This window comes from Wickerhamomyces ciferrii, contig 00203 (genome assembly GCF_000313485.1).
Source record: "Wickerhamomyces ciferrii WGS project CAIF00000000 data, strain NRRL Y-1031 F-60-10, contig 00203, whole genome shotgun sequence".
In the NCBI taxonomy this organism is placed as follows: Eukaryota; Fungi; Ascomycota; class Saccharomycetes; order Phaffomycetales; family Wickerhamomycetaceae; genus Hansenula; species Hansenula ciferrii.
Genome location: NW_011887537.1, coordinates 52,156 through 65,990, shown reverse-complemented (window position 1 = coordinate 65,990; position 13,835 = coordinate 52,156). Strand labels below are relative to the sequence as shown.

The 13,835-nt window shown below is 28.6% G+C and overlaps 8 protein-coding genes across 8 annotated transcripts; 3 read left to right on the top strand and 5 right to left on the bottom strand.

Annotated features, from left to right (window-relative positions):
- Positions 1-147: 147 nt before the first annotated feature.
- On the top strand, positions 148-1,869 carry BN7_5211 (bifunctional fructose-2,6-bisphosphate 2-phosphatase/6-phosphofructo-2-kinase; the record flags this gene model as incomplete). The annotated part of the gene is made up of 1 exon (XM_011274245.1): positions 148-1,869. One exon carries the CDS (start codon positions 148-150, stop codon positions 1,867-1,869), a length of 1,722 nt encoding a protein of 573 aa, XP_011272547.1.
- A 188-nt stretch (positions 1,870-2,057) lies between these two features.
- On the bottom strand, positions 2,058-2,777 carry CAX4 (dolichyldiphosphatase; the record flags this gene model as incomplete). The annotated part of the gene is made up of 1 exon (XM_011274244.1): positions 2,058-2,777. The coding sequence occupies one exon, from the start codon at positions 2,775-2,777 to the stop codon at positions 2,058-2,060; it is 720 nt and encodes a 239-aa protein (XP_011272546.1).
- A 255-nt stretch (positions 2,778-3,032) lies between these two features.
- On the bottom strand, positions 3,033-3,746 carry BN7_5209 (uncharacterized protein; the record flags this gene model as incomplete). The annotated part of the gene is made up of 1 exon (XM_011274243.1): positions 3,033-3,746. One exon carries the CDS (start codon positions 3,744-3,746, stop codon positions 3,033-3,035), a length of 714 nt encoding a protein of 237 aa, XP_011272545.1.
- Positions 3,747-4,727: 981 nt separating this feature from the next.
- On the top strand, positions 4,728-5,903 carry BN7_5208 (uncharacterized protein; the record flags this gene model as incomplete). The annotated part of the gene is made up of 1 exon (XM_011274242.1): positions 4,728-5,903. One exon carries the CDS (start codon positions 4,728-4,730, stop codon positions 5,901-5,903), a length of 1,176 nt encoding a protein of 391 aa, XP_011272544.1.
- Positions 5,904-6,466: 563 nt separating this feature from the next.
- On the bottom strand, positions 6,467-9,058 carry KAP95 (karyopherin beta; the record flags this gene model as incomplete). The annotated part of the gene is made up of 1 exon (XM_011274241.1): positions 6,467-9,058. One exon carries the CDS (start codon positions 9,056-9,058, stop codon positions 6,467-6,469), a length of 2,592 nt encoding a protein of 863 aa, XP_011272543.1.
- Positions 9,059-9,815: 757 nt separating this feature from the next.
- Positions 9,816-10,529, bottom strand: FCF2 (Fcf2p; the record flags this gene model as incomplete). The annotated part of the gene is made up of 1 exon (XM_011274240.1): positions 9,816-10,529. One exon carries the CDS (start codon positions 10,527-10,529, stop codon positions 9,816-9,818), a length of 714 nt encoding a protein of 237 aa, XP_011272542.1.
- A 216-nt stretch (positions 10,530-10,745) lies between these two features.
- Positions 10,746-11,726, bottom strand: MDN13 (Midasin; the record flags this gene model as incomplete). Its single annotated transcript, XM_011274239.1, has 1 exon — positions 10,746-11,726. One exon carries the CDS (start codon positions 11,724-11,726, stop codon positions 10,746-10,748), a length of 981 nt encoding a protein of 326 aa, XP_011272541.1.
- Positions 11,727-12,298: 572 nt separating this feature from the next.
- Positions 12,299-13,786, top strand: FRS2 (phenylalanine--tRNA ligase subunit alpha; the record flags this gene model as incomplete). The annotated part of the gene is made up of 1 exon (XM_011274238.1): positions 12,299-13,786. The coding sequence occupies one exon, from the start codon at positions 12,299-12,301 to the stop codon at positions 13,784-13,786; it is 1,488 nt and encodes a 495-aa protein (XP_011272540.1).
- Between the last annotated feature and the right edge of the window lie 49 nt (positions 13,787-13,835).

The following is a 13,835-nucleotide window of genomic DNA, read 5'->3' as shown; positions in this document are numbered from 1 at the left end:
CACCAAAAACACAAAAGACCACTAACAATTTATTATAGATCTATAAAGATATTGTTTTGGTGTTGGTGCTATCATAGGTTATTTCAGGTTATTACTGTTTTGTTCTGTGTGTTTGGTTATTCAATTTGATTTGGTCTAAAGGTTATAATGTCTGCTATTGATTCAGATGATGATATTCAATCATCAACACAAATTCAACAACCAAAATTACCAGGAAATTATTCTGCAAGAATTTCAGATCGTTGGTCACAACAAAATCGTAGAGATTCAATAAATTCTACAACAATTGATGGTGTTCATTCAAAATTATCTTTGGATCATATTTTCCCTGCTCAATTATATTCAACTGAATCTGGTCGTTTATTCCATGCTGGTCAAGTTTTGATTGTTCTTGTTGGATTACCTGCTAGAGGTAAAACTCATTTAGCTGTTTCTATTACTCGTTATTTAAGATGGTTAGGTGTTAAGACTCATCCATTCCATGTTGGTGATTATAGAAGAGCTGTTTATAAAAATTTTGAAGATGATATACCACAAGATTATTTTAGTGCAGTACCGAAAACTGAAATTGGTATCAAATTAAGACAAAAAGTTCTTAAGGATTGTCTTGATGGTATTTCAAATTTTTTTGAAATTGAAAAAGGTCAAGTTGCAATTTATGATGCATTAAATGCCTTACCAAAAGATCGTTTAGATTTACAAAATGAATTTGGCTCAAAGGGGATAAAAGTATTATTTATTGAATCTATTGTTGATGATGATGAATTATTAGCAAGAAATGTTGCAAACGCTGCAAGTTCTCCTGATTATATTGGTTGGAATCCAAAACAAGCTAAAGAAGATTATATTAATAGAATTAAAACTAATGCACCAATTTATATTAAGATGAATGAAGGTAATGAAGATGAATCAGCATTAAGTTTTATTAAATTTATTAATTTTGGTGATCGATTAATCATGAATAATAGTCAATATGGTTATTTAATTAATAGAATTGTGTTTTTCTTAATGAATTCCAAAATTAAAAATGGTTGTGTTTATTTTGCAAGATGTGGTAAATCTGATTTAGATAAATATATTGATGATGAAGAATTAAATAAATCAGGTTTAGAATTTTCAGAAAAATTAAGTTCAAAATTATTAAATCATGTTTCCAAAAGAAAAAAATTAGAGAAAAAACCTTCATTTGTTAATGTTGTTATGGCTGGTGGGAATCATAATTTGTTAGGTCAATCAGGTACAACAAATAAACAATCAATACATCCACCTTTCCTTAGTGCTTACACAAATTCTCATTCAAATTTGAATTCAAATTTCAATTCAAATACAAATTCTGCAAATCAAAGTACAGATAATTTAAATATAAAACATAAAATTAGACAACCACCAACTGCAGATGGATCAAGTGAAGATTCATTTGTTGTTTGGACTGCAACAAGGAAAAGAACTTCATCAACTGCAAATCCATTCCGTCAAAAGGGAATTACAGTTCGTGAACGTTATCAATTAAATCAATTAAATCCAGGTGAAGTTGCAGATATGACACAAGATGAAATTAAATCACAATTCCCAGATGAATATGAACAAGATTTAAATGATCCTTATCATCATCGTTATCCAAGAGCTGAATCTTATCATGATTTAGCTGTTAGAATGGAACCATTATTATTAGAAATGGAAAGAATGAGTGGTGATATTCTGATTATCGCTCATGAATCTGTTCTTGCAGTGTTGTATGGTTATTTAATGGCTTGTTCTTGTTATGATATACCTTCTTTAAAATTCCCAAGAAATGAAATTGTGGAAATTAGTTATACACCTTATGAAAATGTTGCAAGAAGAATTGTTATGGATGATGTTGAACCATAATTAGCTGATGTTGTTGGTCGTTTCTATATATAAAGTTAGTTGTTTTTTTTCTATATATACTATTACACGTGCAAATTTTTGAGCTTTTTTCTTGCCCTACTTTTGTTCTACATATAAATATTCTTAAAATGCAAAATTATTTTAACCTTCTATGTAAATCTAGCGATATAACTCTATAATATCAACACTCATTTATGCTTTTTATTAACTTGATTTTCCTTTATTTGTTCCCATAATTGATATTCTTCTTTTAAAGTTAATGGAGAATGGAAAGTTGAATCTTTAACCCAAAATAAATTAACAATTTTCCAACTTATAATCCAATCAATTAAACCTAAAGATCTAGCAATGCTAGTTACGAGGAAATATGGTGCACCAATTGCAGTTCCTAATAAAACACCAACTGCAACTTGTTTATAACTATGATAATATAAATAAACTCTTGAAAATGCAACTAATGAACCAAGGATATAAACACCCAATGTACCTAAAATTTTCCTTATACAAGTTAAATCTTTCCAATTTAACCAAATCTTCAATGTAAAGAATATAGCGAAAAATCCCATAAATTGGGAATGTGCACTTGGCATACCATAACCAGATCTTAACCCATTTGATTGAAATCCATCAATAGCTAAAGGTCTTTCTTCTTTTATAATATTCTTAACAATATTATTAATTATATCATTAACAACTTGACCACCTGCAATGATAACTGGTTCTATTTCTCTAGTCACAATGAACCATGATAAATAAAAAATCAATATTCCAATTGGTAATAATGAAAAATAAACTGATATTGTTGATATTGGATCTTGAGGATCATAAAGAACATAAGTATCATCAAATGGTACTGGATTATAATTTAAACTTGTCATATTGTTGATCAAGAATTTTGGCTCAGACATGGTGATTGAACGCTATGGCGGTGATGTTTGGTGGAATGTCAAAAATCAATTAATTATCTGGTATCATTCTGATCTAATGTTTTGAATCTGTTGATGTTTTGATTTTGATTTTTTTATATTTTCTTCGGATTTATGTCATCGTCGGAAATGTGTTTGAGCTCTACATATTTGAAAAATTAACGAGTATAAAACATTTTAAATTAATCTATTATAATTGAGTGACCTATGATGATCATTAATACCAAGTTCAATGATCTAAACTTTAGAAGAGGAAACCATTGGGAAAATGAAAATGAAAAACAGGAAACCCACCAGGAACAAGACATCTATCCAATGTACTCTAGTGGTTTTTTCAAGTTGATCAAGTGTTTGGAAACTTTTTGATGGTTTAACTTTTGGTAATTTAACTTTTGATGAACTAACTGATAGATCATTTTTAGGAGAATTACCACTAATTGCATCTTTCAATTCATCATTCTGCTGTGAAAAATAGTTTTTAACAGCCTTGAAAATATGATTCCCTTGTAAATTGGATCTAATTGGATGTTTAAATTGATGAAGTTCTGTTCTTAATCTTTTAATTTCAAACTCTTCTTCTTTTTGCTTTTCAATTAATACCTTGTTTGATTTGACTAAATAATCTCTAGAATTTTCAATTTGTTTTGATTTGAAAATTGCATATTTCTTGGAAGTTTTCAATTTATTATTTTCAAATACTAAATCTTGATAAAGTTTTCTCAAATCATGATGATTTGTTTGAGTTTTATTTAATTCAGTCTTGAGGTTTTCAACAAGGGTCAATAAAGGATAAGTATCATCTTTGGAGCCATCAGAACCTTCATTGGTGGTGGTTTCAGTAGAGGGATGTTCAAGCTCTTTATTCTTCAATTTCAAATCTTTTAACAATTCATTAATAACAAGTTCAAGTTTTGTTGATTCATTTGAATTAGATTTTGAAGAAGACCCCATTTTACTAGTTATAATGGTCTTGAGTACAGGTCTTGAATAATTTAAACCATTATGATGAATTTTTAGTGTCTTTTATACTCATTAATAGCCTTCATTTTGATTATCATAATATTCAATATTGAGAACATTAAGTATACGCCAACGCCATTCAACGGAAACAAAACTATACGGAAAAAATGATAATCTTGTATGAAGATCCAATGATCTAAACTTTTTGTTTAGAGGGCTTCAACAGAATTGAGAATATATAACATAGATCTACAAGTAGTTACCAATTCGACTCATTACAACTCTGATCACCAAAATGATAATCTGGTATAAAACGATAAGACTAAAGTGAATGTAATCAAGACGAACAACTAAAACTCTGAAACTTCTCAATTTCAATAAGATCATATAATTACTCACTTTTCATAATATCGATCTATTGCAGTTTATATTCAGAATTTGAGAACATTAATATCTAAAATCCGGGGTAATTATAAACTCAAGTCTCATATCATCCTCCATCAGCTAGGCACTGGTATTATCAAAGTTCCATCAAATAACACCAATTGGTCAAATCGCTATTTGTTAGACATTCAAACATACCTGTTATAAAGCTACTTCAATATGTTTTCACTATCAATCTCTCCAGCTTGATGAAGCCAATTATGCCAGAGCTAAATCTATTAATTTGGCAGGTCAAGAATTGAACAAAATTCAATTGACACAAGTACTACCATCAATATATTGTTACATGGACGAATGATGAATTATACTCGCAGCTAGTAATACAATGCTACCCTCATGAAACTTTCCAAATTGAAATCCCTTAAGTGTGGTATGAGTTATCGCCTGTGATCCTACATTAGGAAACTGTGGTGACTGCGTTTTATTATAAAGTTGTAACTAGTCAAAGCAAATATTTGGTTAACCAATGTTTTGGACTCTCCATTGTCTCTCTCTATCCATTAGGACCCTCAATCTAACTCACAAATCATGACACAAGAGATTGAGATCAATGACGATGATCTCGTCATTATCCAAAATCATGCTTATAAGTTATCTAATCTTCCCGCAGATTTGAAATTTAAACTAATTCAAAAACTTCAATCCAAAGATGGTAAATTAACATATACTAAGCCTGATTTATCAAGAGTCTTCAATTTGAACGATTTTGAATCAATTGCCCAAAAGTCATTAACACCTGAAACTTTTGCGTACTATAGAACTGGAGCTGAAGATGAAATAACATTAAGGGAAAACCAAAAAGCTTTTAAAAGAATCTATTTCAAACCAAGAGTGTTGAGAAGTGTTTCTCAAGTCTCATTAGAAACAAATGTCTTGGGTTCATATTCATCTTTACCTTTTTATATAACTGCTTTCCATGGTGCTTCATTTGATGGTAACAATGAAGGTGAATTACCTCTTGCTAGAGCTGCTGGGAAAAACAATTTGACCCAAATGATTCCAGGATTAAGTACCATTCCTCTACAAAAACAAGTTGATTCACATAATAATGGAAAAGTTGATCAATGGTTACAATTAAACCTTAGAAAAACCGTTGATGAAATTTTGGAAAAGATTAAAGAAGCTGAAGAAACTGGTAAAATTAAAGCCATCTTCTTTACTATTGATGTTGCATCTTTAGGTAAAAGAGAACATGAATTACGTATCCGTGATACATCACATTATGAAAAAATTCCAGCGATATTTGCATCTGATTTGAATTGGAATGATTTAATCAAGATACGTCAATCTACAAGCTTGAAAATCATATTAAAAGGGATCCAAACTGTTGAAGATGCTATCAAATCTGTTGAGCTTGGGTTTGAAGGGTTTGTCATTTCAAATCATGGTGGAAGACAATTAGATACAACTAGATCAAGTATTGAAGTTTTATCAACAATTGTACCAGAATTGAAAAAAAGAAACTTATATCACAAGACTGAAATTTTGATTGATGGTGGTATAAGAAGAGGATCAGATATCGTTAAAGCTTTAGCATTGGGTGCAACAAGTGTTGGTTTAGGAAGATCTTTTCTTTATGCTTTACAAACTTATGGTGAAGAAGGTACTTCAAAAGTCATTGATATCTTGAGAGAAGAACTTACTATAACTTTGAAATTATTGGGTGTTGTCAAACTGGAAGACCTTTTAATGAAACTTTTGTAGATACTTTAGATCTATATAGTAATAGAGCATAATTATAATGATCGGTCATTTATAATATTGTCGACAGAACGTCATTTATGTGTAAGATATAGTTACTATTTAGGTCTAATTATAATTGGGTTAATTGTAAGCTATATATCATATGATAATTGACTTAATAATTTATTAAACTTTGTATATGTATAAGAGAGAAATTTATGAGATGACGAGTAAGAAGAACTTAAAAACTATGAATAGAGAAGAGACATTAGAGATAAGAAATAGAGAGATCATGATAAAGTGTAATTGAAAAAGAAAAAAAGTAAAATGACATTATAAATAATAGTAAAAAAGATTTCATAAAATTAATAACTTTGGGTATATGAGTCTATATAAATTTTTAAATAATTTATAAAAGACTTTTTTCAAAAAATTTGTGAAAAACTATGAAAAAATATGAGAGAGAGATGATTTGTAAAAAATGAATGCAAAAAAGGGTGAGATGTAAAATAATAATGAAAATAGTGGAAAAAAATGATTTAATTGAACCAAAAACGAAAAACAACAAATTATAAGTGGGGAACTTATAAATTAATTTGTTGTTTTTGTTGTTCTCTTGCCCATCTTGCAGTATCTTTAGTATTTTGTTGGAAACTTGGATTATTTCTTGTCTTTTTAATCAATTGTGTAATCCAATCTTGATTATATGCAGTTTTAATTCTACCATCTGCAAAAATTTGTGCTAAATCACCAATTAAACCAACTGCAGATTTTGAAACACTTTCTGATAAAGTTAATGCTGGATCTTCATTAATTGTTGCTAATAATTCAAAAATTTGTTGAACAAATGGGAATAAAGCATCAGCTTCTTCATGTAATCCACCAACAATACCAACATAACAATCCAAAACAGATTCACGAACATTTAAAACATAATCTAAAGCTTCAATTGATGAATTTTCAGGTTGAGAATTTTGTGCACCATGACAAATTTCAAAAACAACTTGTAAATAAGGTTTAAATTGTGAATTAATTGCTGAAGCAATATCACCAAATGATGATAAAACAAATGGTTTTAATTCTTTTCTAACGTTATTATTTGAAACAATTGAACCCAAGATATTTAATAAACCTTCAGAATATTGAATGAAATTTTCACCTAATGAATGAGAAATATCTGCAACTAATCCCACAGCAGTATTTGAAACTGGTGATTCTGTTTGATTTAATGCATTAGTCAAGAATGGTAAGAATGCAGTCATATATTTATTAAAATCTTGACCCACTGAACCTGCTAGTGCACTAATAGCAATGAAAACATCTTCTTCAATACTTGAATTTTGTTGTTGAGCTTGTAATAATTTTAAAAATAATTCCATTAAATTATCAGATACTGGAGCAACTTCTGAACCAACTCTTCTAATAATATTTGTTAATAAATTTAAAATATTTGATTGTAATTCTTCCAGATTAGATTTATCTTCATTTGAAACAAGTTGAGATTGTAATTGAACAGTTTGTTCAATTCTTGTTAAAACTTCTTGAGCAATATTATTAACAATTGGCATAACATCATTAGCACTAAACAGAACTAATGTAGATAAAGCTTCATATGCAGAAGCTCTTGCACTATATTCATTATCACCTCTACCAGAAACTTGAATTAAAATTGGAACTAAATTTGAATAATATTTAGATAATGGAGAAGTTTCATCATGTTGAGCACTTTGATTTAATTTTTCTACAATATTTATTAAAGTCCAACAAGAATTTGTAGAAACTTTACCATGATCTTGTAAACCTTTAATAATAGTTTGAATAACAATTGGTAAATGTTGATCAATATCAATAGCATCAATAATTAAATCAGCAATTCTACCAATACACCAAGCAACAGTATCTTTAACTTGTAAATTTTCATCATGAATTAAATTTAAGATTGGAATTAAAGCTTGACCAATTAATACTTTTAATTGTTCTCTATCTGGACCATCCAAGATTGAACCAAATGCCATAACTGCAGCTTCACGATTTCTCCATTCTGGTGAACTAATATTTGCTTCAACAAATTGTAAAGTTGGTTGAACAACATAATTACCAGTATCTTGAGCAAATAATTGTAAACAAGCACCAGCAGCCATTGAAACATTCCAAGAATCATCATCTAAATCTTCATTTTGTCTTGTTAATAATTGAAATAAAGTTGGTAAAATATCTTGAAGGGCAACAATTGCAAAATTATAAGAATTTAATGGAGAATCTGGGAATTCTTCTTTTTCAAGGGCAATTTCAATTTCATTTTCACAAACTGTACTCCAAAATTCCACAGCCATACAAGCAACTTGTTCATTTTTATTTTGCATACCAGCAACTGTTAATCCATAAAGTGCCTTTTCCATATAAACACTCATATGAGAATAATATAAAGACATAATACGAGCTAAAGCACCAAAAGCAGCAGCTTGTAAATCATCATCATCAGCTTGAGTAGCTTCACAAACAACTTGCATGATATAATTTCTTTCACCTTCACGTTCAAAATTAAATTTAATAAATTCTAAAGAATCAACAAGAGCATTTAATGCGGTTAAACGAACAGTTTTAGAAGTTTCTGAAGATTGGGCACCTTGAACAATTGCAATTAAGATACCATTAGATTGACTAACAACACCAGCATCATTTGGATCAGAAGTTTCACAAATATAACCAATAGCCAATAAAGAAGCACGTTTAACATGTTCAGGTTTTTCAGGTTTAGTATTTTCGACAATTATACCAATCAAATCATTCCATTCTTGTCTTGGTAATTCGATATCAGCAATAGCAGCAACTAATTGAGCAGCAGAATTTGCAACCCTATCAATAGGACTTAATAAAGCTTTTAAAGAAATTTCTTTAATTTGAGATTTAGAATTTTGATCTAAACTTATCCAACGTTCAGCTTGATGTTTTTTCTTTTGTTGATCTTTTGAAGTCAATTGATTTTTCAATTGAATACCAGCTAATATTCTAACTTCAGGTTTAATTGATTCATCAGCAAGAGTTTGAGTTAATAAACCAATATACATTAAGAAATTTTCTTCAGATAAACTCTTTAATTGAGCTTCAGCTTCATTACGTTTAACTGGATCAGGACTTAAGATCGCATTTTCAAGAATCACACTAATATCACTCATTTTGGTTATATCTATATCTCTTTATATCTCTTTCTTCTTTATTTAAGGATCTAAAATGTGTGTTAATTTCATAAATTTTTCTTTTCACGAAATCAAAATATGTGATCTAGATCAAAATATGGAATCAGCGTAGGAAAATTCCAAAACAAAATAATCAACAAACAACAAACACAATTGAAATGGGAAACTAGTTCAAAATATTTGTATATAGCCGCCTAATTCCACTTATTTAATCGTAATCAGCACACTTTGTTTAGCTATAATACTCACAATTGGCTTGTTGATCTGGGTTCTTTTGCCTTCAATATTTGACACAAGTGAATGGTTGCTTCAATAAAAACAGGAATTAATTAACAAATAATCAAATCAAATTCAATCCAATTTAAAGATCTTTTCCAAAAACAAATAAAAGATTTGAATTTCAACTTCTTCTTTGAATTTATAAGAATCTTTCAATTTCTGATTTCAATTTTGATTTCTGATTTCAAAGAAAAAATTAAATCCACATATTCAAAAAAAATCAAACATCAAAACAAAAATTGGCGGGTAAGTTTTGTTTTTACTCGATATGGTATATTCCGAGGTGGTTGTCATAGAAGTACCATAGTTAAGAAATAATGTTGTCAGGTGAACAACCCATTGAAACCCTCGGAAATAATAAGTATATAGGTAACAGGTCTAAAACTACAATTAAATTGATTTAATTTGATATAAATCATATAAATCATATGTATTTACTATATAATCGATGCTTACTTCAAAACTTACGTCTTGCTTCTTTAACTTTTTTATAATGAGCTTTTTTACCAGAAGTTTTCTTTATTTGAACTTCATCATATTTTCTTTTAAAATAATGTTTTGTATCTTCATCATTCATAACACTTTCCAGGATAGTTTGTTCACGTTCTTTATTTTTCAATCTTGCAGAATAATATTCTGTATTACCTTCAACAATAGTACCAATTTGGAAAAATTCAGGAGTTTTCCATTTATCTTTTTTATAGTGTCTCTTTGGATCTAATGCAGCTCTTTGTTCCAAGATTTTCAAATCTCTCTTGATAGATGGTGTTAATTCTCCCTTTGGCATATCAAACCATTTTGAACCTGAAGTTTCCTTTACATTGGTTGATGGTTTTTTGGAAATTTGAATAGAATCATTTATTATAGAAATATTTCCTCCAAATTTAGTCTTATTATCAGATGTTCTTGATTTAGAAAAATTATCAGATAATGTTTCATCATTTTCTTGAATTTTGGGTAGTTTAGCAATAGATTTTTTAATTTTACTAAATTCATCACCATCTTCTTCTTTATCAACTTTATTTGTTTTATTTGAATTTGATTTCCTTAGTTGATCAAATAATTCATCTAATCCATATTTATCATATGCACTATCTTCTGTATCTGTTAAGCTAGCTGTTGTGGATGTTTCATGTATAGGAGAGAGTTGATTTCTATGATGTGAGTCCATATTTAATAATATCTAATTAATCTTTGTTTAATAAATAACAATATTTAAATTCACAACCCATAATTAATTTTAAATTTCTATAAGTATAATAAATTTTTTTTTGATTTTCGCGGAATATTTGCTCGATGAGCCTGGTTTGGACAACATTCATATAAACTAACTACAAATTTCAAACTAAAAAAGCAAATTATCCATTTTATTTTATATTATTTCATTTCATTTCATTTGATATAATGATTGATTTTCATCAATTTCTAATTCAATATGACCATTTAATAAAATTTGATTTTTATTCCATTGATTTTCATGAGTTTTCTTTAAATTAATTAAATCATTCGTTATTAATTGTTCAACTTCTAATGACCAAGTATATTTCCTTTTTAATGAATCATATAAATTTTTCAAATCATCAATGTTTTCAATTGAATCGATTTCTTCATTTGGTGGTAAATCATTAGATGTGCTTTCTAGGTTTTGAAATGAATTTTTTGTGATATTTGAAATATATGATTTAAAATCTTCATCATCTTTGGTAAATGATTTTTGTAAATTTGAATTTATATCAGTTAATGAATTTTTTTGTCTTTTGGGAGTTTGTTCAATTAAATCTATGAATTCAATATTATGAATATCATTAAAATTAACAATTTTAGAATCATTAATTAATGAATCTTGGAAATCTTGTTGATTATTGAAAGTTGAATATCTTTCAAGACTTTTTTCAATATCAATTAGTTCATTCTCACCTAATGATGAGTTTTTATTATTTTTTTCTTGGAAATTCTTTAAAAATTTAATCCAATATGGTGATTGAATTGAAAGATTTGATGCATTTGGATGAGTTTCTTTTATATGTGTGGAAAGTAAATCAGATTTATTAAAATTTTGAGAACAATCCGGTATTATACAAGACAATTTCTTAGAATCAACATTATTATTATCATCATCATCATCATCATCTGATATTTCAAAATCTGTTAAATCTCCATCATCATCATTATTTGGTTTAATTGAATCAACATCAGATAATGTACTATCACTTTCATTACCATTCTTATCATCATTCTTAGGGAGTTCACCTTCTTTCTTATCAATATTCTCTTTATTCACTAATGATCCTATACCTTGATCTACTTGTTTCCCCAATTGATTACCATTTGATGTATCATCATGATTTGTTAAAGCACTAACGTCCATTATTATTATAACTAGTTAAATATATTGAAATTTTCCCAGAAAAAAAAAGCTATCCCTTAAAATCTTGATCTCTCACACAACAAGCACCACTCAAATAACCAATATACCAAGTCTAAATGATCCAAAAGATCTTGTCTTCCAATTCAATTCACAATTCTAATCAAAAGCGTAAATTCAAGTTCCAAAATATACGCCAAAATTCGCGAATACTCTGCCAACTCAACGGTTCTGTAATCAAATCTTCCTTAGAAAATTGGTGGAAAACACTGATTTTCTATGGATTTAATGGAAATTTCATCATAAAAATTATATACATTAATCTATTATTGTCATATCACTACGCTGTCCTTCTCACCCATTTTCCACACAATTCCCCATACAAAACCACTCAATTTTGTTCAATTTCCCACTGAGAATCACCGGGTAAAAAAAATTCTCAGCGTGAATAATCTTCGCGAATTTGATTTTTTTAGTTTTCTGTTTTTCTGATGAACCATAAATTAAAATTAAATTCAACATTGGAAAATTGTTTTGGATTTGATTTTGAATTTGATTGTTGACTTCAAAAGACCATGTCTGAATTACAATTGACAATCTTAAAGACCTTGGATTCCCAAGGTCCAATCGCAAACACTTTGGAAACTTTCCCAAATAAAACTTCTCAAGAAGTTCAAGCTGCTTTAAACTCTTTATTAGCTCGTCAAAAAATTACATATAAAAATATTGATAAAGAACAATGGAATTTAACTCAAGAAGGTCAAGATATCGTTTCAAATGGGTCCCATGAATATAGATTACTAGAGACCGTTTTAAAATTAGAACATTTGAAAATTTCAGAAGTTGGTAATGTCTTGGGTCCTGCTGGTAAAATGGGTCAAGGTAAAGCTTTTAAAAATGGTTGGATTAGTAAAAATGGTGATGAATTAATTATTAATGATAAATTAGATAAATCCAACTTACCAAATGATGAAACTGCATTAGAATTAAAACAATTACAAGATCAAGGTACTTTATCAGATTCTAAAAAATTAGCTGATTTGAAAAAAAGAAAATTAGCTACAGTTTCTAAAATTCAGTCATTTTCTGTAGAGAAAGGTCCTGAATTTAGTTTAGAAATTGAAAAATTAGAAACTGATATCACAAGTGATATGATTATAAATGGATCATGGGAAAATGCTAAATTTAAACCTTATAATTTTAATTCTGAAGGTGTTTCTCCAGATTCTGGTGCTTTACATCCATTAATGAAAGTTCGTGAAGAATTTAGACAAATTTTCTTTTCTTTAGGTTTCAGTGAAATGCCATCAAATCAATATGTTGAAACTGGGTTCTGGAATTTTGATACTTTATTCGTTCCACAACAACATCCTGCTCGTGATTTACAAGATACTTTTTATATTAAAGATCCGCTAGTTGCAGGTGAACCTGAAGATAAAAAATATTTACAAAACATTAAAGCTGTTCATGAAGGTGATGCTTTTGATTCAATTGGTTATAGATATCCATGGAATATTGAAGAAAGTTTAAAATTAGTCTTGAGAACTCATTCAACTGCAATTTCTTCTAAAATTTTACATGATTTAGCTGCCAATCCAGGTCCTGCAAGATTATTCTCTATTGATAGAGTTTTCAGAAATGAAGCTGTTGATGCTACACATTTAGCTGAATTTCATCAAGTTGAAGGTGTCTTGGCTGATTATGATTTAACTTTAGGTGATTTAATTGGATTTATGGAAGATTTCTTCTCCAAAATGGGTGTTACAAATTTAAAATTTAAACCAACTTATAATCCATATACTGAACCTTCAATGGAAATTTTCTCATGGCATGAAGGTCTTGGTAAATGGGTTGAAATTGGTAATTCAGGTATGTTTAGACCTGAAATGTTGGAACCAATGGGTTTACCAAAGAATTTAAGAGTTTTAGGTTGGGGTTTATCTTTAGAACGTCCAACTATGATTAAATATGGTGTTAGTAATATTAGAGAATTATTAGGTCATAAAGTTAGTCTTGATTTTATTGAAACTAATCCTGCTGCTCGTCTTGATGAAGATATTTAGATTGTTGGAAATCTCTTTACATATATACAGAGTTGTTTAATATAGAAGT